The 25,342-nt window shown below is 54.2% G+C and overlaps 6 protein-coding genes across 6 annotated transcripts; 3 read left to right on the top strand and 3 right to left on the bottom strand.

The window, feature by feature from the left end:
* Nucleotides 1-524: 524 nt before the first annotated feature.
* On the bottom strand, nt 525-3,454 carry CPAR01_10609 (PHD-finger domain-containing protein; the record flags this gene model as incomplete). Its single annotated transcript, XM_060494869.1, has 4 exons — nt 525-1,512; nt 1,554-1,847; nt 2,024-2,925; nt 3,158-3,454. The coding sequence occupies 4 exons, from the start codon at nt 3,452-3,454 to the stop codon at nt 525-527; spliced, it is 2,481 nt and encodes an 826-aa protein (XP_060347051.1).
* Nucleotides 3,455-4,672: 1,218 nt separating this feature from the next.
* On the top strand, nt 4,673-6,920 carry CPAR01_10608 (uncharacterized protein; the record flags this gene model as incomplete). Its single annotated transcript, XM_060494868.1, has 2 exons — nt 4,673-5,705; nt 5,884-6,920. The coding sequence occupies 2 exons, from the start codon at nt 4,673-4,675 to the stop codon at nt 6,918-6,920; spliced, it is 2,070 nt and encodes a 689-aa protein (XP_060347050.1).
* A 3,467-nt stretch (nt 6,921-10,387) lies between these two features.
* On the top strand, nt 10,388-15,242 carry CPAR01_10607 (uncharacterized protein; the record flags this gene model as incomplete). The annotated part of the gene is made up of 2 exons (XM_060494867.1): nt 10,388-10,426; nt 10,596-15,242. The coding sequence occupies 2 exons, from the start codon at nt 10,388-10,390 to the stop codon at nt 15,240-15,242; spliced, it is 4,686 nt and encodes a 1,561-aa protein (XP_060347049.1).
* A 1,187-nt stretch (nt 15,243-16,429) lies between these two features.
* Nucleotides 16,430-17,179, bottom strand: CPAR01_10606 (uncharacterized protein; the record flags this gene model as incomplete). Its single annotated transcript, XM_060494866.1, has 1 exon — nt 16,430-17,179. The coding sequence occupies one exon, from the start codon at nt 17,177-17,179 to the stop codon at nt 16,430-16,432; it is 750 nt and encodes a 249-aa protein (XP_060347048.1).
* A 3,615-nt stretch (nt 17,180-20,794) lies between these two features.
* On the bottom strand, nt 20,795-20,965 carry CPAR01_10605 (uncharacterized protein; the record flags this gene model as incomplete). Its single annotated transcript, XM_060494865.1, has 1 exon — nt 20,795-20,965. One exon carries the CDS (start codon nt 20,963-20,965, stop codon nt 20,795-20,797), a length of 171 nt encoding a protein of 56 aa, XP_060347047.1.
* Nucleotides 20,966-23,107: 2,142 nt separating this feature from the next.
* Nucleotides 23,108-24,715, top strand: CPAR01_10604 (uncharacterized protein; the record flags this gene model as incomplete). Its single annotated transcript, XM_060494864.1, has 4 exons — nt 23,108-23,213; nt 23,272-23,462; nt 23,517-24,474; nt 24,561-24,715. The coding sequence occupies 4 exons, from the start codon at nt 23,108-23,110 to the stop codon at nt 24,713-24,715; spliced, it is 1,410 nt and encodes a 469-aa protein (XP_060347046.1).
* Between the last annotated feature and the right edge of the window lie 627 nt (nt 24,716-25,342).

Raw genomic sequence — 25,342 nt, 5'->3', positions numbered from 1 at the left:
TTGTCCCGTGTGAGAATTATGGAAAGATACCCCCACACTCTGTATCAAAATACATGTAAAGTAAAGTCATTGCCTCGTATGAGAGCAAATTTTGTACACCTTATCCTTCAAGAAAATAGAAACCGAGTAGATCAGGGTGGAAAATACTCGAGATGAAAAAGCAAACTCAACCGAACTTGAGTGCATCACTAACAACGTCGACCGCAATCTTGGAGACTCGCAAGTGTCCGGGTATCCGACAACTCTCCTCGAACCTGACATTATCAACTGACAGTAGAACCGCACAGCCAGTGCGTACATGAGCAATGGCTCGTGATTGAACTGCCTTCCGGTCTTTTGTTCGAATAACATTTTCAACACCCCAAAACAGACCAAACGCCGCGAAACATCAAACCGTACAGAGTTGCCAGATGCCGTCGAGGGCAGACTCTTAGTATCGTACTCCGAAACGAAAGCAACCATTCGGCTTCAAGTGAGCGACTCTTCGCTTATATAGAGGGCAGCTACGGCCAATCTAGGCCAGCTCATGACGCATATTGATTCTGCCATCGCAGCAGGTCTCGCGTGAGGGCATCCATCATTTCCACGCAATTCAATGCTTTAAAATCTTTCGACTCCGGCCCATTCCCGTCTGTTGCTGCAGTGCCGATTGGTGAATTCTTTGCTACTGCGGAGTCGCCGTTGACGCTAATCTTTGGCGCATCTGGCGCAGCCGTTGCGCGAGGACTTTGTTGTTGGGAGCTATTCTGGCTACTCCTGGATCCCGGTAGTGCTTCGCCAGCCAATTCCACTTGGGTTTTGGAAATGAAGTCGAGGAACGCCGAAACTCTGCGTTTCATGTCGTTCATCGATACTTTGCTATGCGCACTATTTGCTTTTGTCCGGGTGTGCTTGGGGTGGTCGGAATGGGAGTGTTTGCTGGTACTAGCGCCAGTATGGTCGTCATGATTCCGGCCAATGTCTCTAGACATTGACCTTGCTGGTGTGTCTTCGTTATCGTCGCGGTCTTTTGTGTATTGATTTCGACCCTTGCCCCTCTTCTGGTTGTTACGACTGGTCTTCTTGTGTGAGCTTCCGACCGTTGCCTGATTCGCAGGCGGAGTATCCGGAGTCGGGGCAGAGGACGGTGGCGCCTCGACAGGCACCACAGGCTCGGTGGTCGGTTTGACAGCAGGCCGAGCTGTCGCGAGGGGGACCTCTTCTGGCGGATCCGATTCTGCGCCCACGTGAGCTTCAGATTCCTTACCCGGATTAACAGGAGTCGTACCCTCAGCTCTCCTACGATCTGCACGACCCTTCCGTCGATTGGCTGCTTCCGCTCGCTGGCGATCGCGCTCTTCTCGATCCGACTTTTCACGTTGCGTGCGTGTGCCGCGAGGCTTCTTTGATTGGCCATTTCTACCCGTACTTTCTTCGTCTGTTTCATCCTCGATGGCTTCGGTCTTCTCTGGGGGCGGTGACATTGATGGCGAACTGGTTCGCTGTCTCTTGAGGCTTGCCGAGTTCCTGGGACTGTTAGCGGGAGTCAGCGTAGTGAAAGATTGAAGACTCACTCAATACTGTCACTGCGACCTCGCTTCGTTCGTCTTGACGTAGTCTCCGTGGGCTCCGAAATGGTTTCTTCTTTGCTGGCCTCGATGGCCCGCCGCAATTGTTCATCCTCATCGTATGCGGCATCCCGGCTGTTCATTGTTGACCTCCGCTTCGAGGCCTGGGTAGCAGAAGAAGCGCGGCCCCCGTTCCTGCCTGATTCTCTGGGCGATCTGGTGCCATCCTTAACTAATGAGGCGGCTCGGGATGTTGCGCGCGACGGACGATTGAGAGGCAAGTAGTTTGAGTACCGTTGTCTGAGGAGCGAAAAATCAGCATTGTTAAGGTAACAAGAGGTGTTGTTGGTTGAGCCTCGCCGCATCCGAGTACAAGTCTTCCGCTGACCTCGCCGCCGACCGACGCTTTCCAGCCAATGGCGGATTTGTGGGCGACAAGTCACCGAGAGCTTCTGGACGGAAGGTGGAATGCTTACCCGTTGGCTGCTGCGTGGATCTTGTGCAAATCCTTGCGACACTTTTCGCAAAAGTACTCATCGGGAGAGCTCTCCTCGGTGAAAATGCCGACACAAGCACCATGCTGCCAGACTTTGCAGACGTCGCACTGGACGAAGAGACCAGAGACCTCATCTGACAACTCGATGCTAGCGAAGAAGTCGGCCTCTGGGTTGTGTTTCCCGTGCTTGGAGTCCTCTTCAAAGGGCGGAGGTCCCGGGTATTCGTCGAAACCACATACGCAGCGTACGGACTCGTCGTCCTCTTGGACGTCGTCACTGCCGGTGGCCATATCGTAGGGATCGACACGAGGCTTGTCGCGAGCGTCTTCTTGCGCGCGGGTTCGGCGCCGTGAGGGGAGGGCGTCCTCCAGGTCTTCGGGTGGCTCCGAAGAGAGCGAGGCGCTCGGGGTGGACTTGGCGGAAGAGGTCTTGTTGAGGGATCTGGTCGTTCGTTCGCCGCGACTCGAAAGACTCGAAGTTGTCGAGGATTGCTGTGATTGAGAGACTGTGTTGCCTCGGGCTCGTGAAGAACGTCGAGGGGAGGGTGGTGCCATTGAGGCAGCGTAAGGGGACGGCGGAGAGAGAGGAGGAGGAGGGTGGAGGAAGAGTTCGGAAGAGCGAGGAGGAGGGGAGGAAGAGTCGGCGGCGGCGTGTGAGTGACGCAGTAAAGGATGTCGCAGTCGCAAGAGTTGAAGCCAGAAGGCAGAGAGTAGAATTGGAATGTCGGGGCGAGGGGGAAGATTGGTAAGGTAAGGTAACGAGAGTGGGCAGAGAGCAGGTCGGGTGGGTTGTTGTGGTTGTAGTGGGAGGGCAATCGTGCGAGCGAGAGAGAGAAAGAGAGCAGGTAGCAAGAAATGGATGGGCGCGACTCGCAGTCCGGGCTAGTGAGAAGGGAGGATTCGGGTACTCGAGCAATGCTTTTGAGGGGATCGAACAGTTCGCATATCTGACAATCGAGAACAAGGTAGATTCATGTCGTGACGGGTCGGTAGAGTGAAGAAGAGAAGAGAGAGGAGCCGGCGTGGGGAGGTGGAAAAGGTCAGAGAAAGAGTGCGCCCTGGGAGAATGGTTCTCTGGGTGAAGGAAAACCGACAGGCGACAGAGCAGCAGCACCGCACTTCTTTCGGGCTTGTAAAGTGTGGTGCGGCAGCCTCTTTGGCTCTGGCGTGCAGGAGCTGCCACTGCGTCTGCCACTGCCCTCCGAGCAACGCACCCAGGGAAAAGAGCAGCTTTGCGGGGCTGGGGCCAGGTGCTGCCAATGGGCTGCCGTCTACCAATGGCTACACAGGTGATTGTGGTGCATAAGTCCCTGCACAAAACAGAAGAGAGGAAGGGATCTCGGGGGCGGAGGTGGGATGGGATGGGAATTGTGTTGTGCGTCTTGTGCTGTGCCGCCGTCGGAAAAACCATGGCGATGACAGTCTGTGTACTCGCTACTTTGGGCGGCACTGTGCTTCTCCCACAAATTGCCCTCCAAAAAGGCAGAAAATCGGAGTACCTGAGACCAGCCAACTGAGCAGCATCAGGGATTTTCTTCCGAACCCACTCTCCATGGTCTCTCCCATGGCCTCTCCCAGAGTCCCAAGCACAGGTCCCCCGCCCAAAGCTACAGTTCATGATTTTCCCCTGCCAACGGTGCTCGTCTAATCTCCAAGCCTAATTTACCACCCGCTCTCCCGCCGTCTCTCCATTCTGCATTCTGCGGCGAGTCACTTTTATGCACAGCACACAGTGTGTGTGCATCCCTTCTCTTTCCACTTCCACCTCAATCACTTTAAACCCTTCCGTGCTCCGTCGCTCCGTCGTCACTTTCTCTCGCCTGTCCGCCTCGAGCTTTGGGTTCTGGATCCATCAGGTAACCCCCCCCAAAAAGGCCCGCCCCAACCTCCCACCCCGACCAGTCCATCCGCAGCGGAGCCCTGGCTTGCTTATCTAATGCGTTTCGACCGGCCCTCGTTGACCTACGTCTCCTAATCACACACCAGACATTATCAAATGCTGTCATTAGCAATCAAAGCTGGGAAATTCGGTACCAACGCTGACTTTCCCACACTTCGTTCAGAGCTCGAGCAACCCAGCAGTCGCCTTTGCATTTTACCTGAACAGTGGTTTGCGCCTGACTGCACACTCTGCTTATTCTAGCTCTTGGGTGCCCAAAGTCGAACACGGAGCAAACCCGGCCGAATTCTGGTGGACCGAGTTGGTATGCCCGCTCCCCTCTTCTGGCGAACAAGTAGAGGTCCGCTCGTACCTTACCTGAGCCTCTTTGCGCAGCCCTCCCTTGATTCGTTCAAGGGTAGGAGGAAACTATCGATCGGACCTGGTTGAACGTGCAGCATATGTTTGTCTGGCTTGTCCTTGGGCCAGCTCTCTGTTGCCGACATACGCTGATGGTTGGGCAAACTCAGGAATCAAGGGTTACGAGCTCCTCCCGCATTTAATACGGATCCATACCCCCCCCCCTCTCGAACCTCCCAATCCACCACCGTACGAGAGCCTTTTTTTGCTTCAGCAACACCAATACGAACCCCCCCCCCCCCCGTCGCACTGCTAGCAGCCTCAAGCTTCGTAACGTGAATCGCCCTGTCCGCGTTGGCCTGCCTTGCATGGCTTGTAGCATGAGGTGTTATGGGTATGCGTCGCTCTTCTCCAAGTTCAACTCCCGCCACCACCTTGCCATACCCACCTTCTCGACCACTGCTTTCGAAGGATGCTGCCACTATAACCCTCCGGCGAATGTCAGGCGCTGCTTCGCCGGCGCTCGAGACTCTGGAGCTGGCTGTGGCGGCCGACTGCACAGGTCATGCGCCTTTGAAACTCACCGGCCTGAGGCTTTACCATTCGACCGAGAAGCTTGCTAACCTCGATGGTTCTTATGCGGAAGCAGGTCATAATCGAACAATGTCTCCCGAAAGCGTTTCCTCTCTATTCCCCCAGAGACCGATTCGTCCTTTGCCGAAGCGTCGCTTGAGGGAACGCCTCTCTCCCGAGGTGGCGGACTCCATCGACTACCCCCCTGCAAACCACAACAGTAGTCCTCTGTTCTACTACCCAAATATCGTGCGAGATGAGATGCCCTTCAGGGCAGGAGGCTTGAACGGTGCGAGTCGAGGTAATGGAGGGTATGGAGGAGCAACCCGAGGAACACCAGCGATTGGAGAGAGTGACGAGGAGGAATTAGCCCTGAGCAGCAGCAAAGTGGTTCGGCGTTCACATCCAGAGATACTCAACCGCGTCTCAACGAAGCCTCCGAAACCGGAACACTCCAAGCACCCCAGTCCTCAGCCGCCACCTTCGACAACATCCTCAGCAGATGGGTACGAATCATTCGAGAACACCAATAACAAGAAGAAGAGGAAGATTCCGACTGCTGGAGACTCGACACTATCTGGTGTGCACTCCATGGGTGATATCAACTCTATAGGTGTATCAACAGTCATGTCTCCGTCAAACGACCATGGTGACCTCGCTGGATCGATATCGCCGTCATACTATGGGGCTGGAAGTTTTGTTGGAAACAATCAAGGCATCTCAGGACCAGGACGAGGCAGATTTGGAAGATCAAGAAATGGCAGAAGTCCACTTAGGGCTCTATCTGACGCAACAAACAACTGGGTGGGTAGAGGAGCCAAGATCCGGCCGCCTCAATGGGCAACGCCAAGTAAGTGTGAAGATCTGATCCCTGTGTGTTAAAGACGGAAACCAGATGGGAGAGGCGAAAGACGCCTGATGCGATGCTGTAGTGCTTGATGGCTGGGTTGGTTGCTGTTGAATGAAAGGGAAGGCGGCAGCTGCACCTCACAGTAGATTGCTCCTGCACCCTTTGATTCCAAACGCAGGCATCCACGCCCTTGAGTACAAACACCAGCTTCTCAGCTCCTTCACCTCGACCTTTCCCACAGCGATCACAGCATCCGCATTGTTTTGCGTATTTATCGCAACGCTGCGTTTCTGGGATGCGCCGCTAATTCTTACATCCACAGACGAACATCCCGGCATCATTTCGAGTGCCATTGCGAATGCAGAAAAGGTCCACTCAGCTCCGGGTCAGGAAAACGTGAGCCTCCTCCATCAGCAATCCTCCAGCGTCAAATCTAGCCCCACTGCCACTCAATTCACCTTCACTTGCGACTCCCCAGTTCCAAAGCCTCACTGGCCCGGAACTGATCCTGCGATCTCCCACCCCGGATACCCCAGACAACCCAGGCACGCCTCGATGGCGACACAGACTACGCCAGATGCCGCCGGCACGGAAACTGGCTCAGGCGATCCTGCGCCTGCTGGCAAGAAGGCTCCCCGGGCCATGTCAAAGAAGAAGCGGCGTCAGCTTGCTGAGAAGGAATTGCGTAACGCAGCCAAGTCACGTCGTCAGGAAGCCGAGGAGAAATACTACAAAAATCCACCCAAGCTTGAGGATATGTGGATTTGCGAATTTTGCGAGTACGAGAGAATCTTTGGCTCGCCTCCTTATGCCTTGATTCGGCAATACGAGATCAAGGACAAGAAAGCCCGCGAGAAGGAGTCGGAGCGGAAGCGACTTTTGGAGAAGGCCAAAACCAAGGGCAGAAAGGCCAGGAAGCAAGCCAAGTCCCCCGCCAAGACAACACCATCTCATAACCACACCGAGGACCAAGGCGCTCATGCTCCTATGGGCCCCGATGAGAGCACCTCCAGTCCTGGCGATGACTATCTTGACGATTATCCGAATGGCAACTATCACAACGACGAAGACTTTGAAGATACATACTCTCAAGACGACCCGCCGATGTTGCTCAGCGACGACCCAGACCAAGAGTGTACTTGTCCACATACAACCTGCAGCGATTGCGGCGGAGACCAGAATGAGGTGGATGACCCCGGCGAGGCAGTTGACTGAAGAGGTCCACTCGCGGGCTTCCTGGGGTGCACAGCACTGTGATTTGGGTGACCGCACGTGGTCTCTTTCACTTACCCATACTTCATTATACCCGTTATCGCATCAATACAACAACACAGCATTGGCCTCACAGGTCTCAGCATCGGAGGCTGATCATTGGTCGGTTGGCTGGCAAGTGAAGGAAGCACCAACCTACTTGGACATTGCTTGATGATATTGGAAGTATCATGACCCATCAACTTGGGTTTGGACAAAGGCGCCTTTCAGCCACCCTTTGGAATACGCCCTCATCATCAAAATGTTACGCTCACTAGCGACCACCATTTTCAGCAATGGGAGTTAACAACCGAAAATACCAGAAAAAAACAAGGCAATACTCGTCTCAGAGAGTTCGAGTTCTATGCCACGATGATGGAACGCACCAAGCATTGCCCATGCCTTCCAACAGACCGTCGAGCTCAGAATCAAGCTCGTTCTGTTGTCCATTTGGAAAGCTGTTGAAGGAGGCTTGGAACTTTAATCAGCGGGTCAGGATGGATATTGGTCCAGCCAGGTCTAGACTTTTGAGGCTCAGGAAAGGGAGACGGGAGGTTGTCAAACGCCTCGTGAAGGTTACTTGTCAAAGATACATACACACACCCCTTGCCCCTAGACTACATCAAGTCTTCCCCAGCAGAATTGACCACCCTTACCTGAATTTCCTCTCGTTGTTTGTGACTTTCTCTACCGAACGATGTTTAAGGGTATCTTTGATGAACTTTCACTACCTCAGGCACAAGGTTCATTGGAAAGACCCGTAGCTCGATGCACCCTCGAGGTATGACGTCACGGATGTCTGCACTGACTAAGGTTGTACTAGCGGTAGGTCTAGCCTCCTCCATCGCGACCCTAAAGCGAACGACTCATTAATTGCAGAACATTGCCTCACTAAGCAGCTCCTTCAGACCATGTCTCCGTCATTATTCGGGGTTTTCCAGCTGCTCCTAGTCCGCCTCACTCGTGTTGCTTGGGTTGCAGCTTGGCCTTTGTTTCCTCACGAACCAAGGACAGGTGAATTGTTAAGTGGGTAACATGGAGATTTTGAAGCATCGGAAACTATCCCAAAACAATGATATCCGTATCTGTTTTTGCGCTCTTTCATATTTAGAACTTTTGTCGTGAGGTGGGAATTAGAACAGAGATAGCTTGGCCTACCGGCAGATGTCGCAGCGTAAAAGACCGGATTCCAACGCTACCGTAGAGGGCTCTGACCGCGCTATCCGCCTGGGGAATGTTTGGGTCTTCTGGGAGTTGGGACTGCGTCGACGGTTGAGGAGATTTTCTTTTTATTTACTTTTCGTTGCTTTCCGTTTCCCTGCGTGGCAGATCATTGCGGCTTGAGGGAGCATGCATAGACCCTGGAGGCTGATGATGTGTTATTCTCTGGGGGGGTGATGGAGCTGTCGGTAGTGGGTGTTATTGGGGTCGTCGGAGGGGCATCTTCGGAGAGTCACTCCGAATCGCATCGGTGTCATCAAGTATCTTCTCTTTCGACATTTGAGAACATGTTCAACTATCGGAAAGCCTCAATCAGGGCAGTACGTCTAACGTAAACCAGGGAGAATGAGAATAGACAAGATCTGAAATCAAGCTTCCCACCATCCGCTAAAGCCGTTTCCGCGCAAGCCGTCGGCGGGATTGCGCCGGAGAGTTCCAAATCATAACCCCCAGAGTCCACTAGGAAACAGGCCAGGGGTGGATCACGGAGATTCGGGAGGGAGCTGGAGACTGAACAGAGCAGAGAAGAGAGAACTGGAAAAGCTTCGCTGTCAGTCGGGCCAGGCCTGAAACAACCCTGTCCCATCCACCCACCGCACCGCAACGCAAGCCCCCCCAGGCTCAAGGTTCTGCGAGGACGTCGATCAGCTACTCCACTCCACATGAGGTTCGGCACTCTGGAACTTTGACGTATCCGTCGGTGGATGTGGTCGTGTACATAGTCTGGTATGTACACCCACAGGCGGCGGTGGTGCTGGTAGTACTTCCTGCCATTGGCTGAGCCGCCTCCATGGGGACCATAGCTTATGAAGACAAAAAGAAGGCCGGCTCCTCGGTTGGCTGCCGTGGCTGCCTCACCACAACAGCCGAGACTCGATTAGTTCGTTCGGTAGGACCTGTGCCTTCAAAGACGTGAGACTTCTGGGTAGACTTCTCAGACACGACGGATGGATCGTCGGGGGTTGGACAAGGGGACAATGGAAACAGATAGACGTCCCAGATTGATGCGTGTTCCATGAGTCCATTGCGACACTGGGTAAGTAATTGTGATAACTGGCGCGATATCTCTGTACTTGGGTATAGTAGGTATACCGGTGACGAGACAGTTTTCGGCTGTGTGAGCTGTGTTTTAATGACGACGGCATTGTTGGTATTTCCCAGCATCCAACCCCCCAAGTAGCATCATCTTGGGCCGAAGTTTTGCTTGAGTCTTGCCTTTTCTCGGATGGAAGTGGACCAATGCCTGGGAGACACAGGGTCGCCAGGTCATCGAAGCTGTCACAAAAACGTCGTAGTAGATCGCCCTCGGTAAGTACTGTGTAGGTAGGCACAGTAGCCAGCGCCGCGAGCGAAGGAACTGCCAGCACCGCGAGCAAAGGTAGCAACAGCTCCCAACCCCGCTGCATTGCTGCTGCCCAGCGCCAGGCCAGCTCGACATGGGCAGGGGCATCTGAATTTTTAGCAGCAGGGCCCGTCGGATTGGCACCCTCTTGCTTTGAGACACTTGAGCCAGACCCGGCATGGCGTCGTCCCAAAGCAGAAAAGCGGCAGGGCCGAAACAAGGGTGATTCCAGCAGAAAGAAGAAGCCTTCAGCCAGCAGCGGTTAGGTGCAGGTCGCTCTCTGCCTCTGCGTCGCGTTCTGCTGTCATTCTGTATCCGTAGGTACCTTACTCTCTCTGTACGTAGTATGTACGGATAGGTAATAATGAGTGGATAATGTACTGACAGGAATGGAATGGGAGCAAAAAAACGTGAAATGAAAGCGGCGCACAGAGCAGGGGCCCCTCCCACCCCATCGTGGCCGAACCCGACTCACCTCTTCCGTCATCATCCCATCGCATCCCGTCCCATCCACGTCCATCCCTCTAATCCACCACATCTCCCACCCCAGCTCGCCCATCCCCCCCCCCCCCCAGAACATCACTACTCAAAGGCGCAGACGTCCACCAACACCACCACCCTACGCCCTCTCTTTCTCTATCTCTCGGCCTCCCCAGGAAAAACTCCAACTCTCCAGAGTCATCCAAGCTATCTCCCCCCTCCCACCACACCCTGTGGCCTTTGCTCCTCAGTCTACCTTTTTCTTTCTACTAACTTTTCTTCCTGCGCTTCCGTTTTTCTCCTGCTACACCTTTAATCCCATGCAACCTGCTACGAAACCATCTCAGGCCATGCGCCGTTGATCGATATTCCCGAACCCAAAGCAAACATGTTTGGAGGTTCGCGAAGGCACCGTCAGGCCAATCAGGTATGTCGTCATTGTGCCGACTGATGCTTTTCAGCTTTATAGTTTTCTCACCGTACCGGCTTGCTGCATGTTTGTTCTTCACCACCACCAAGAGCATTTGCTCCCATGCGACTTGCGCTACCTTCCTGCTCGGAGTCTGCGGTTCACAACTGATCCTGTTGCCATCTAGCCATTGACCGCCGCAACCGCAAACCCTAATGCTGCTACTGCAGCTGCCTCAGCATTCGCGCGACGCGCATCCAGCTCGTCTCTGTCATCTGCCGCCGCCGCCGCCGCTTTGCGATCACGACCTACGACGCCCATCAACGTAGCCGAAGTACAAACAAAGCGAACACAAAGGCGCAGTCGATCGGTCTCGTCGCAGCGAAGCCAGGACTTTCAACGGGACCTGCATCGATCGCCTAGCCAGAGCTCCATGACGGAACGCACCTTCCGCTCACCTTCACCACACCGAACACCAGTGGCTGCTGCCGCCGATGCGCCGCCGGTCCCGAACATCCCGGACGACGTACGATCCATCACGAGCCAGAGCTCCTCCCACAAGAGGTCGACGAGTCTACAGATGCAGCCGTTCCGCGTAGCGAGTCAGAAGAAACAAGATGGCGCCGGATCGTGGTTTGGCGCCGCACACGAGGGCAACTTGGCCAACGTGAGAACGTCGGATGCCCAAATGCGCGTCGCCTCACCAGAATCTCGCCCGGGAGCTGTAAGCCCAACTTCTTCTATAAACTTTTCATATCCGAGGGTGCCAGGCGCATCGCCCCCGGCATCACCAACCGTCGAGAGCATGTCAATGACAAGTAGCCAGCGATTTGTCTCACCCCGCCGAACAGAATCAGCAGCGTCGCGCAACACGACGGCGTCGGAAACCCAATCACTTGTTTATGACCCCAATTCAAGGAGGATGGTTCCTAGGGTGAACCTGCTGGTAAGCGAACAGAAAGTTCGGGATGCTGCTGAGAAACCCGTCAAGAAGTCGAAACACCAGCAAGAACTGTCCAGAAGTGGTTCCCACTTGGCCAAAGGTACGATGGGTAGAGCGCAAGGCACTGCGGTACCAACTGATGAGTCTTCGCCCATCCCCACGCCCACGCCCGTACCGGCACCGGCACCAGCCCAGAAGCAACAACCGCAAGTTCGGGTTCCTACCGGCGCACCTGAGCAACAAAAGCATTCTCAAGTCGAGAGGACTGTGCCGACGCACCAGCAACCGTCTCCATCACCTGTCGTAACCACCAAACAGCCTTCTCAACGTGGACCTGAACCAGCTTACGCGCAACCGGCAACCCAACCCGAGGTAGAGCAGCCGATTGTGCAGGATGTACGTAAAAGTGATGGTGCTACGATTCTACCGCATTCGGAACCCCGCCAAGGCGCTCCCATATTAGGAAGGAAGCCTTCTATGGTGAAGGAGGAATCCGAGGACGACTTTGAGGACTCCTACGAGGCCGAAGCCGAGCAACCGGCAGCGCGCCACGATGTTTCTGATGTTCTTGATGCAGTACCCGTGAGGTCCTCAGCGCCTGCGAAGCAACCAACGCTGTCATCCGAAAGCACAGCTGTCGAAGCTCCAGCACAGATGTCGTCTCAAAGGCAACCCAGCCCTCCACAACTTAAGCAGCATGGCAGTATCCGGAATGGACGTGCGCACTCAAGCAGTCCTGCAAGATCAGCCCGCTTCGCATTAGGCGCAGATCAACTAGCCATCAGGCACGAGCCTCCTCCGCGATCCGTCTCTCCTCGAAAGTCTGCCATGAAACACTCAGTTAGTCCATCTCGTGGTGCCTCACCGTCAGACGAGGGCTCTGAAGCGTCCGGGCCAAGCCGTTTCGGTAGTGAGGCCACCGCAGTGGAGGCGCCGATGCCGCGTAAAAAGAGCGTACGGGTCAGCTTTGACGATGAGAACACCAAGGTCGTTGGACAATCTGCTGCAAAGCCAGAGCTGGACCCACCCCTTCCTCTGAGTCCTCAAAACACGAAGAGACATTGGTACAACCACCTGGGTAGAAGCCGGAAGAAAGATGCGGTTGCCCTCGATGAAGACGAGGTTATGCAACCGCGACCGGCTCTGCCCACATTCGGCAGCGTCCGTGAGAAGATGCCGCGGGACAGTGAAGAGGAGCGGCCACTTGTCCGGCCCACTGAATCGCCGACGACATCTGGTCCAGATACCCCGGAACGCACGCCAGACCGGTCGATCCCACTTGGTCAGTCCAGCGACCATAATGTTGGCTCGATTCTTCATCTTCAAGAGCAGACGGCTAGGAACCCTGCAAACATATCGAGATTCAGAGAGCCCTTGCCGCCCGTAGTCACGTCGATGGAAGGGAGCGGCTATTATTCGCCCAGCAGCACGAGTTCTGAAGACGAAGATGAGACGGAGGTTTTCCAAGATTCAGAGGTTATCCAGGAGCCCGCGCCAACGTTGCCTCCTGCTCAAGTCAAGGAAGAGATCATTGCCGACCATCCTGAATTGCTCGACCAGCCACAGTATTCGACAAATCTTGTTCATGAGAATCACGCTGAACGGCAAGAAGACTTCGTCCCTTCCATCTCCGTCATTCAGCCGACACCGACTCCCAGAGAGGCAGCTACCAACGGTCCGGCCAGCCAGTCAGGTCCAAGTTACTTTGACGTACCGGGAGGCTTCCCAAACGACGACAGCGAAGACAACGTTGTGCATGCCCGCGCTGTGCCTCGTACAGATGTGACAAAGCTCGATCAGCCGACAACGACTGCAGTGTCCAATGGCACAGTCAAGGCACCCGTAGAGGCTATTCCTCACTCTGTTCCCACCGACGAATCTGCGTCCGAAGGCGATAGCATCTACAGTGACGCATACGAAGATCTATCAGATATCGACGGCGATGGGTTCATGTCTCTCGATGCCGTCGTCGCATCACCTGTTTCTGACAAGGTTTCTCAGAAGCTCTACCAGAAAGCTCTGACAGACTCGCATCAGGAGACTGCTCGTGACGCTGATGTCTCGGGAGCACACCACGCGCCTGAGGTTTCACAGGTGTCAAGCAGCTCGCAGCAACCAGAGGACGAGTGGGAGAAGGCCAAGCTCTACTGGAAGGGACTGACAAGCGACAAGCGAAAGCAACTTGAGCAAGAGGCGCTGGAGGAAGCTGGGGCCGAAGGCGATCTCGAAGAGGTCATCCAGCCCGTGAAACCCAAGAGGAAGAAGTCTGTTCGCAAGAGCGACCCAGTTGAACAACAGCAGGCCTCTATCAACCCCGAGCGCGTTTACCAAATTCAACCTGGAACGAGAGCCCCCAATGAAGAAGATGAAGCAGAGCCTCCAATCGCTATTCGGAAGACTATGCGAGGACGGCAGGGTCAAGAGGCTGCGCCAGCTAATGGCAGACTCCAGAAGACAATGCGTGGTACACCGACTCAGCCGTCCGCCGCCACGAATTCTGGCATGCGAAAGTCGATGCGATCGGACAATCAAGCTCCTCAAAGCTCTCATCAAGCACAAGCTGCGGCTGCTGGAGGTATGAGAAAGTCTATGAGACAGAACGGCTCATCTCAATCAGGGCCTGCTCCCCAGCAACGAGCAAACTCGGCAACACTGGCCAGTCGGGATGTTCGCTCCAAGCACCTTTCTATGGACAGCAACATGTCCAGCGTAGAGATGGCGAAAGCTATGCAGGCAGCAATGCAGTCGACACCTCGTCGACGCGGGTCCGATTCCAGCGAGACCAGTTTCCGACGGTCTCGACCGAAGCAGGAAGGATTTGGCTTCCGAAAATCGATGCGATCTAACGGAGAGGTCGAGCAGGCTGCAGCTGGTAGGAACTCGCGCTTCAGCCTCCGGTCAATGTCTCCACCTGCATCGCCGTCTCAGCCACCGATCAGTATGGGCAATCGTACAACTATGCGAGGCACGCTGCGGAGTGATTCGAGCGACGGAAGCACGCGTCGCATGCGCTTGCCGTCTTTCGGTAAGTCATCTTCTAAGAAGGTGACTGGAAAACCTGGAAAGAGCCGCTTTGGCGACTCCAGCGACGAAGAAGATGCTGGGCCTTCTGGATTCCGCAGCCGATTTGTCGACTCTAGTGACGAAGATGAAAAGACAGCGCCTGCACCCGCGCCACACAACATGCCCAAGAGTATGCGCGCATCAAGCTCTGCTGCGGCGGCTGCAATGAAGGTTCCTCCTCCGCGATACGACGAAAAGGCAGAAGATTCTCCCGACCTGCCTGACAGCAGTGACGAGGAGGCGCCACCGCCGCCTGTTTTGCAGAAGCCTCAATTATCTCCGAGGAAGGTTTCTGGCGCTAGCGGCCGCCTGGTGAAGTCTCAATTGGACGGCCAGGGTTTGCCGTCTTCCGGATCTCCTCGTGGAGGGCTTACGGAGTCATCCACAGCTCCTGCTGTTAGTACCAGACCGAATCACGAACGCAGAGGCAGCTTCCTCTCTATCCTTCGGCGCAGAAAGGATTCTGATGCCGGGAAGATCTCTCGACCCGCTGCCGCCGAAAGCGGTGCCAGGATGGATACAAAACTCGAGCGCAGCGCCTCGGAAATCTCGGCTCTGCGTGGCACGAATGGGTCGAAGCTCCAGAAGCTACCCATGGAGAATTGGCCGCTCGTCGAGGAGAACTTTGACGATGAAAAGCGGCCGATGACGGCTGATAACAACAAGCCTGTGGACGCGTCCAGGCCGACGTTCATGAAGCGCAGGAGCACCAACCAGGTACTTACCTCAGGGTACCAAGAAGACCAAGTGAGCGTCCAGTTGGATTCCTCGGGCAAGAAGAAGAAGAAGTTTGGCACGCTCAGGCGGATGTTCAAGCTTGATGACTAGTCGTCTGGGGTATGCTATCTACTCGGCCTCCCCAACACTACTTACACTGGCCATCACGTAGGCCCTCATTCTCAATTTTGTTGAAATTTTCCTCTTTTTTGGCATACGACCCCCAAAGAAAGTTTGGTCGCTCAGCACCTTTCACTTTAACTTAATAATGACCCAGCTCGTCTACCCCAAGAAGCGGACTGGCTTGCTCACTCTTTTTTTCTTACATTCAAAAGTCACAAGTGGGAGCGGGCGTTTTGAAGGAGGCTTCTGGCATAGAGCATGTGCAAAAAAGGAGTCAACCAACTACTGCTTCCGTACCACAACACACACGCATGTTACAACACATACTTGCAACAAACCTTTACTTTTCTTTCATTATTTGTACGCGTATGAGAAGAGCGCCGCTTTACGAGAAGCGAGTTCTCTTCTTCAAGGACGATGGAAAACATGATTTGGGGACACGGGGAGGAGGAGTGCCACACACATACCACTCGATGGCAACGAAACGAGGGTGGAAGAGAACGGGATATGTACAAGCACCGGGGACTTGATTTCTTTTTGGTAGTTTTTTTTTTGTCTATCATGATACCAAACAGTAACTACGGGGTATGGTTCGAATGCAGAGATGTGTGTTTTCTCATCACAACAATGATCTTGTCTAGAGGCGGTGATCCGTTTTGTTCCTTGTAACGTGCTGTGATGAGGGGTGTTGTGATGGACACCCCCGAGTTGAATGCCAACGGAAATATATTCAACATCAAGTCAATGGCACTTCCGCCGAAGTCCACACGAGAGCTACCTAGGTGTTGTCATCTCGTTGGAAATAAGAAATCGGATGCCTCCCCAACCCCCCCCCCCCCCGTCCTTGGAGGCGACGCATCTTCGTCAAGTATGGATGAGAGTTTGCATGATGTATCGATAAAGATTGGTGTCTCCATATCCAAGGGGAAAATAGCAGGCCAGGTTCTACTCGACAGTCCCTTCACTGGAATGAGGAAAGATCCGGCGTACTAGATTCCCAGACGTGATGTTGGAAGTCGATGACTCCTGGTGTTTTGGTCATGTTATCTTTCCCTTTCCCCAACCTGACTAGAGCTCGAATTCCAAAAGAGTAACAAGAGAGCGAAGAAACGGGATTCTAGCAGTACTGCCTAGATGGCAGCTATCCATGTGGTAAACAGCCATTAGTCCAGGTCTCACCGTTCTCGTTGGTCAGTCTTCTGCCTCCTTTCCTCCGAGGTCCAAGCGGAAGAGCTGAGTTTGGAGCTCACACCCACCCTCCTACCACGATGCCTCGGCCGTAGGAACTGCAACCTCAACGTCGAGCGTGGACCTTCCTCAATCTTACGGGTGCCCCTCCATCTCCTCGGTCGTAGAGTGTAAGACTCAGGTCCTCTCCGCTCTGCCAACTGCTCAGCTGACACCCATCCGAGAACTTCGGCAGAGAGCGAGAGCTTCGGGAGAGAGCCACCTGGGAAAAGAATCTCCCACGAGGCAAGTGGCATTCGAGAAGCCGAGGATGCAAAGCACTTGTTCGGCTCATCTTCCTCCTCGCCTCTCCCCCTTCCCGAAGACACTTGCCGGTGGTGCGTCGATCGATCCGGAACGCACAAAAGGTACGTTGCGGACTCGGTCCCTACTGAGGAAGCCGAGCCCAAAGTTCCCAACCAGAAGCAAAGACATCCGTAGCTGCCTGGAACCTTTATTTCCCCATGGGCCATGAAGAGAAGACCGTTCTTGACAGACGCGCTAGAAAACGGTCCGTCATCAACGGCCTTCGGGGGCTCGCGCTTGCGAGAGAGATTGCTGCGCACAATAGCATTGTAACATTTCCATCGCCCTAAACCCCCGTCCGTCCCCCCTGTCAGACGAGTGCTTCGAGAAGGAATCCAAACAACGTCATGGCGGACGATACCCCAGAGTCCAAGCGGGCCTTGACGATTCATGGCTCACCCCCCTCATCGGTGAAGTGTTAGCTTTACAGTCGGTGAGCGGCTTCGGGAGTAGTCATTGGCGCAGTGATTTAAACCATCGTCCCACTCAATTACACGTCGTTGAATGGGGCCCGCCTGGCTACGAAGTTGACTTGGCCTTTCATGCCATCGCGTATCGTCCGTCGGCTGGAAAAAGGCGGAGAAAAGAGACTATGTGTCCCAACGCTGTGCCTGCATCAGGCGGGCGTGTCGAAATTCGACTTCGTTAGCGTTACGTAGCGCAATGCTACTATTTGACAATGGTGTCAGGGAACTTCGGCTGTTGTCATTTTTTACCTCATTCGGTGGTGCAAAAGTTCGTCTTTGGCTGGGTCAATGTCTTCCCACGAAACGACCAACATGGGATGGGCTTGCCAGACGGGGAAATGAGGCGACAAAAGAGGTGATCTTCGTCCTCCACCATGGTGTCGCGTGTGAGTGAGACGGGAACAGCGTTTCCACTCCCCCGAAAGTAGCAGCGGCTGGCGGTTGTGTTCGGACTCTTCATCAAGTGATTAGCCAATGGCTCCATGTATGGTTGTTCTGGGGAGGAGCTGTGGTGTCGCAAGGTCGCGGCACCTGGTCACACGACGTGGTTCTCGGATGCTCCCCCGCATTGAATGAGATCAGAAGACCACGGGGACAAGGGGAAGTTGGGGAACGGAACGGGACCGCGAGGTCGGGAAAAGCAAGCTGCCCGGTCCGATATTGGTTCCCCAGACTTTTTGTCTTAGCTACTCGGGCAGCGAGGCACAATAAGGGGCTGCAAAGTGCTTACCACGACAAGTCTTTTTGCATATGTAGTCTGGTAATTGAATTTTCGCAGAGAGGCCCAAAATGCGGGCGAATGGAGCTCGCTGCAAACGATTTTTTTCACTTCTCTCCCCTTTGTCACCTACACACTTTCGATCCTCCGCAAAGATGGACCTTGCGCCGGAAGCCGCTCCAGAGTCCCGCCAGTTGTCAGAAATATCGACTCATGGCTGATGACAAGGTAGCGAGCGGTGAGAACACCGAGGACTTATCGGTGAACGGTTCGCCTCAAACGTCGAAGAACCATGACTGATACCCTGGAGTTTGGTGCACATTGTCTCGGCCAGCGCGAGGTTTGGACCAGTGGGAGATGCGCCGGCTCGCACGCGACCGAAATGATGGATTGCTGTGGCACCAGACAGCTCTATGGTAACTTTGCTGGGGATAATCGTCCCTTGTCAATGCCCTGGCAGACTGGGATACAGGGTATAGAAAGCCAAGTGAGGCACACCAAATCGAGACGGCGGCCGGAAATCGTCCCAACAAGATGGCCGGCGGGCTTGCTTCGGGATGGAAGGTTGACCGGAAGACGCAGTTGACACAGCACATTCAGGGCAGTGCTACGGATACATAGCCCCCAAATCACCGACACCAGCATGTCGACCTCCGTCCCGGGCCAAGGTATCCGTAAGCATCGTCTCTCTTTCTGCCTGGCTGTCGCAAGCCGTAAAAAGCCGTGGCCAGGGGGTGATTTTGGGGCTCTTGTGACACCCGCACGAATGGCTGTTGGACTCGGCCGGTTCCTATCTGTCAATTCAGAATTAGAGAACAGGCAATCGATGAGTAGCGCAACTGGCAATTAAGCTGGGCCAGGGCTGGGGTTTGGGTGTGGCAGGTGGATGGTTGCCGGTTCCCAACTCCCAGGGGCGAACACCACCAGAGACGGACCAACTCACCAAGCCAAGGCACACACCAATTTGTTCTAGAACGCCATTTTCTGGGGACGTGGGGGCCGTATCCTTGCTGGGGTTATTTTCGCGGTTTAATCCCGGTGCGACACGCCAGTGCCCTACTACGAGGGTGTATTTGTGGACAGTAGGTGTCAAGAGAGCTCAATACACACTGTAAGGTGACTGCTGCATGTCTAGTCGGTTCGTCACTCAAAGTGATGGATTATGGTGGCGAGCTGTGTCCGGTGAGTGTTGCCTCGCAGTGAGGGCGAGGTCGCTCAGATGGCGCCTCGTGAATATCATCTGCCAGTCGCCGGAAACGTGGTTATCGAAGGCCGTGTCCGATACTGTCCATACGCAGTAATGCCGTCCAGATCGCTCTTGGACGGATACAGTGGCCAAGCTGCGTCGCCAGTACTTGCTGGGGAGACGAGACTGGGTGTGTGCGGTCCAAGCAGCTTGACGGAAATAAACAGGCGCAGGTTGCTGGTCGTAGTCGGGACGGCGCAGACAGTCCCAGTCTCGTCACAGGCGGGTGTGCGGCGGAAACATGGGTGGGCCCGAAGACGATGAGATATGTGATCTCGTGGATGGCAGATGGAGAAGTTGATAGAGAAACAGATGTCTTGGTCTAGAGCCTGATGGACCGAGGCATGTGCCCGATCCCTGATGTTGATGTGTCGACTTTTTTAAGCTCTTGAACGCGCATGAAGTGCGGACAAGAGGAGAAGGGGAGAGGGAGAGGAGAGAAAAGCACATGCAGAAAAGGGAGGTGCTGGTAACTGTGGTGGTTGCTCTGGTTGTGGTTGCTGTTTCGAGGAGGTACTTTTGGTGAAGGTTTTCTCACACTGCACCGCCGGCAAAAGTTGACACAAGCTCAAGTACCCAATGTGCTGAGGACCCTCCCTGCCTTGGGTACCTACGGACACCTTGATTGCGGAACGGAACTAACGTCAGGTAACCTCCATCTACGACGGTGAGGCCGTGAACTAAGGTAGGAAGGCGGACGACGGACAGACATACTTCGTACACACAGAGAAGCAACAGCCCATGGACAGCAGTCAGTAGGAGCATACGGAGCAGGCCCAAGTCACACCTGAATGGTGCGTAAGGAGCCTCGTGTAGCTTATCTTTACCTCCCTATGCTCCATCAGTGCACATCCCCCGGTGGCGGTCTTTCACCGACCTTACCTCTACTTCAAGATCAAGGTACCTTGGGTTGAGGTGGGTTGAAGTGTACTGGAATGCGCCGTTTGTTCCCGTTTTGCCGTTTTCCCACCTCGCCCTGCACCCCTCCCAGCAGTTGTACCGGGTTCTACGAGGACCTAGAGCATCGTCCGTACCGGTACAGTATGAGGTATCTATACCCAGTGACACTTTTCCAAACGGTATTTCCACAGAAGAAAAATGGAACAAGGGGGGAATAGCAATCAACCATCGAGTCCACTTGGGAAATCACAGAAAAATCCCAGCATGCAGGTAATGTCCCGCTGCCTGTCACCTCGTCTAAAAAAAAAAAAAAGACCCCCGCCAGGGAGTCCAGTCGCAGTGTCTCGGCCCCCTTAAAGACTATCTTACAATGGCTGTTGATATGAAGTATATGTCAAGGTACCAATATTAGTACTCTCCAGTCCGAAGCCTATCTACAGGTACAACAGAGGCTCCGCACGCAAAAAGCTACACTCTGCGCCGTATAGGCCCAGGGCCCAGGCCATGCATGCAGTTCATATTTCATCCGAGAGAGTAGCATGAACGAAAACAATGGCAGGGGAGTCTGAAGTGCCTCCATCCGTTCGTGCTCGAGGTTATTTTGAGTTGTGTGGTTGTGCCGAGGCAGTTGCGCCCTTCCCTTCTGCTCAATGTCCAATATCCAATGTTAAGTACCTTATTCGATGGAGAGCAAGTGCCCAGACTCAGTCATCTCTTGTCCTGTCTTTACTACTGCCTCCACTTGGAACCGAGCAAAGTACATACTGTGAGGTATATGCAGAGCCAATCCTTCACTTGCCATATGCAGCGTTCCTGTTCCTGCTTGACCCCCTCCGTCCTGATCCATGCTTAAGTGCCCAACTCCAACTTCACTTGCTCCTGGGGACTGGGAGTGAAGTGCCTGTTCCTGTGGCCCACTAAAGCTTAGACTTCCATGTGCTCTGCTGGCTCCACGAGGGTTTAATGGACGCAATAGACGCCTCTTTGCCCAGGTTGCCCGAGTCTGCAACTGGCAGTACCTTAGCAGGGAGTTGTCGAGAACATGAGGCGTCTCACTAAACCATGAACCATAAGCCCTTTACCTTGCTACCTGTCTCTGTACCTTGCACAGTAAGTATGTAGATAGGAGTAGTAGAGAAGAGCTCGTCACTCTCCTCCTTGCTCTTAGTCCTCCCATCCCCGCCAGTGTCAGACCCAACAGGAGCCAGTCGGGACGGAGCCATCGCAAGCACCAGCGCCAGCCCAAGCAGAGTCGGACGGAGACTTGTAGGGGGATGGGAACCACACTCTCACAGCCCTGAACCGTGGACGCCTGATGTTCTTGACTAGTGCTAAGAGCGGGCACCCAGACTTTTCTTCCAGCCAGGGCACCTCACCTCACCCACCTCACGCGTCCATTCTGACAGTCTTCCTACCTTAGCTCCTACCCGTACGGAGTACATACACTACTTTACGGATACTGGTACCACCAAATATTCTAGCCCCAAGCCAGGTACATACGATAACACCTCCTCCCGTACTGGCCCCGAACCGCCCACACACACACACACTGACACGCTGAATAGGCACTCGTGGCACTGCGACTGTGAATGTGGTCCAAGTCAGGCCAGGTACTTCGAGCTTAGAGCCTCTCAAGTTCCCCTTCCAGGGCCCATTTCTTCCCTCGCCGTCTCCGTCTTTGGACTCTCTTCCCTGGCAAGCCCCCTTCTCTCCCCTTTTCCCCCTTCTGCCGCCTGTCCGCCTATCTTTTGTTCTCAGGGCAATGTAAGGCGCGGCACCGTAATTCCAGCCATCCAGGGTACATTTACCATGCCTTAACCCCCGACTGGCCCTTCCCAACTTTGGAAGTCACATCTGAGTCGGAAGCATTCCAATTTTTTTCTTTGCGCGTGCTCCATCCACGCCATCTCCCCTCATCCTCCTCCGCTTTCCGACCTTTCTCTCAACCAGTGCCATTTCTTTCTCTCTCATTCGGCATCAACAACAAAACAAGACAAACGCCTTGACGCTCGCCAGAGACCTAGAGCATAGACTCACAGTTGCTCTGCTCAGAACAAACAGTCCATTGGGCGGCCCCGAGAACACGAATTCGATACGTGTGGCTCCCTCTGTCTGTCGACCTAGCTTCCTAGCAAAGTTCTCCTTCAACTTTGCCTACGTTACCATCCGCGGCTTGCAGTCTCTATTGCCGGGCCCTTGGCCCTACTTCACTTCACCTTGCCCGCTCTCATTCGGGCTTGGAGGCTCAAAGCAAAGGCACCGTACCTCATTCTCCCGTATCTTACCGGTCGTCTCATCTCGTCATCGTCATCCAACGGCTGTTTGGGTTCGTCTTTCTTTTCCACCGGCATCCCCCCCGGAGCCATACACGCGTTCCGTACACCTCTCATTTTCGTTGACAAACGGATGGGCTACTGCCCGTATCACAACTACTCCGCCATACCGTACCGTCCTCTCTTAACTCTGTTCCTCTTAATGCCCTCTCACTCTCCACAACCCGACGACAAATCGAACCCGACCAAAACCCGCAATCCATGAAAACGGCCATTTAGGGTCAACCAACCCACAGCAGCCCGGGGCTTACCGCTTCATTCTTCACTCTCTCCAATTCTTGATACACTTCTCATCACCGCCTTTCTCAACAAATCAGCTGTCTGCCACACGCGCAGACAACAGCAAACCAAATAGCCAACCCAAGTTGCAGATTGCCTCTCACTTGCAGCTCTCTGCATTTTGTTTGCGTTCCTACAAATCGGCCACTGAGCAAACCACATCCCGACCACATCCGACTGAATCGTAGAGCAACGACCATGACCACCTCTCCTCGCTCCAGGTAAACTCACATCGCACTCAGCAAGATTGCCCTACACGGCGGGGCTATCTTTGCCAATCAGCGCTACTTCCGCGTACCCTCTACTTCTGTCATTCTAGTTTCCAGCCGTCTTTGCCGTTGACCGTCTGGTCTCGGTGAAGAACACATTCGCTTCAAATGGATTTGCCAAAGGGACTCGTCAAAGACGACAGGCGGATATACGAAGATGTTGCAGCGCTCACGCAGCCTCTACCGCCGGATTTCATCATAAGAATGTGGCGTCGTAAGTCAACAGCCGCTCGGAGTGTGCTTTCACATGAAAATCTAACGTCACGTCATAGTCTACACCACAACAAATCTCAAACTTGTTGATCCAACCGCACGCCGCTTGGAAAATCTGTGGTGGCATGTCATGGGCAGCGATAGAAGCAAATTGAAAGCTGCGACCGTGGCCAAGATATGGGAACACATCTCCTATGGTCCAACCTTTGTGCCTCTCAAAGGCTCGCCGAACCGCTGGGAGGGACCTTCGGTATTTAAATGCCTCGCTCGGTACGAATTGGCACTTTGCTAACGTTATGTCCAGACGCCTCGTTTTAATAGCCAGCATGAGTCTGATCCGGTTCTCAGCGCTCAGCAAATGAACCAAGACATTAAGATGATCTCTGAACAGTCGGCTCTGAAGGAGTTGTCCGCCTCATCATCTCGACCCCCGCCACCACACCCGATTCTCAAGAAGCATAGGGGTGACTCGAAATCTGGTCCTCGGCCGACAGCCCGATTTGTGTCGCCTCACGAGTCTGCTGATGAAGACTACCAAACTAGTGATGAGACGTCGTCGGGAAGCACAGGCGCCAGTGGCCTAGAAATGCGCACTTCATCAACAGTCTCCCCAGCAAAATCGAGCAAGAAGAAGCCCTCAACACCAACGAAACGATTTGTTGCATCAGCGTCGGGTAAGAGAAGACCGGTTCTGCCAAGGAGAATGAGCTCGCAGTCGTCAACAAACTCCGACGTTGGGATCAAGGAGCCCGGTTCTGCCAACGGAGGCAAACACGTGGGAACTTATAACGTGATGCATCCTCATGCCGAAGAAAGTGCTATCCTGAGCGTATCCGGGTCAGAGGGATTCGAAATGCCGCCACCTAGCGCCAAAGCCCTGGGGAAACGACCAGTCGAAAGATCTATTTCGGAATCTCCGAGATCGGTGGGCAATTCCCGACCTACTGAAGAACGGCGGAAACCGGTGCTTGTACAAACAGCAAACCGCGCGCCAGCACCAGAGCCCTTGAGCAAATCCGCAACCGACCGGTCGAGTCGCGAAGCTGGCACGGTCAAAGCCGGTGGTCCCAGGACGCCTACGTATATACCAGCCGCATCACCCGCGCTCTCATCACCAAGAATCGGGTCATTCTCTTCAGCACGTTCCGGCTTTTCGGCGCCGCGTATGGAGCGGGCACCGTCGAATTCCGAGTCCTATCGACCGAGGGAGGCTAGCTTTGGTCGTGGTTCTGCGCAGGGGCTCATATCGAGCGCTACCGCGAGTACGTCGAACATTGCAGCCATGGGGCAGGTGACGATATCTGGTGAGCCGGATCGACGCGCTCTGGAAACCTTGGAAGGCTTTCAGGACGAATCTGGACCCAGGGGCAACCCACGCCGAATTTCCTCCTCATCGCACTTCGCGCCGACAATGCCAAGCTCTACTCCCGATGTGCCACTAGCAAGAACAAGAAGCCAGCTGACGCTACTGCTGGAGCGCGAGAAAGAGCGCACTGGGGATAGGCCAAGACACAGGTCGTGATCCCGACAACCAAAAGAAAAAAAAAGTCTACTTTCATGACTCACATACAATCCTATGTACTAATTCGCGAGGTATCAACTGCATTAAAAGGGGCTTCTGGAGTTCATGGAACACAAAACGGGTGCAGTCATTCGGAAGTGGATGTCTTGCTTTCGACTGAGGTTGCCGCTACTGGTAGTTGCGTCTGCCACTGGCAATACCGACCTCATTGCCTTTTTTTCCTTTATTCTTTTCATCAGCTCGACGAGGCCGGCCTTTAGGAAGAAGGTTTGGCGCATTTGCATCGCACGAGGCGTTTTCATTACCGGCGGTCACGGGGCCCCTTTCGCAGGGAAAACGCCTGACATGCATTACAGGAGGGGACTGCCACCAAAAAGGGTTCATTGTATGCGTTCACAGCGGTTCAACGGGCAGCGGCGGGATCATTTGAAGTTCGAAAAGAGGAAAGACGAACGGCTTGCTCTTGGTGCGCCATCATTTTGTCAGCGACCCACCGAGCTCTTACTAGCGAGCCATTCTGAATGAGAAGATATTTGTTACCCAACCACCTAACTGACCAGATCATCCATTAAGAAACAGAGATAGGTAGGCGAGTGAAGGCAATGTGG

This window comes from Colletotrichum paranaense, assembly GCF_030867605.1.
Source record: "Colletotrichum paranaense strain IMI 384185 chromosome Unknown Scaffold_8.1, whole genome shotgun sequence".
In the NCBI taxonomy this organism is placed as follows: Eukaryota; Fungi; Ascomycota; class Sordariomycetes; order Glomerellales; family Glomerellaceae; genus Colletotrichum; species Colletotrichum paranaense.
Note: the sequence above shows the minus strand (reverse complement) of the source record. Positions and strands in the feature narration are given on the sequence as shown.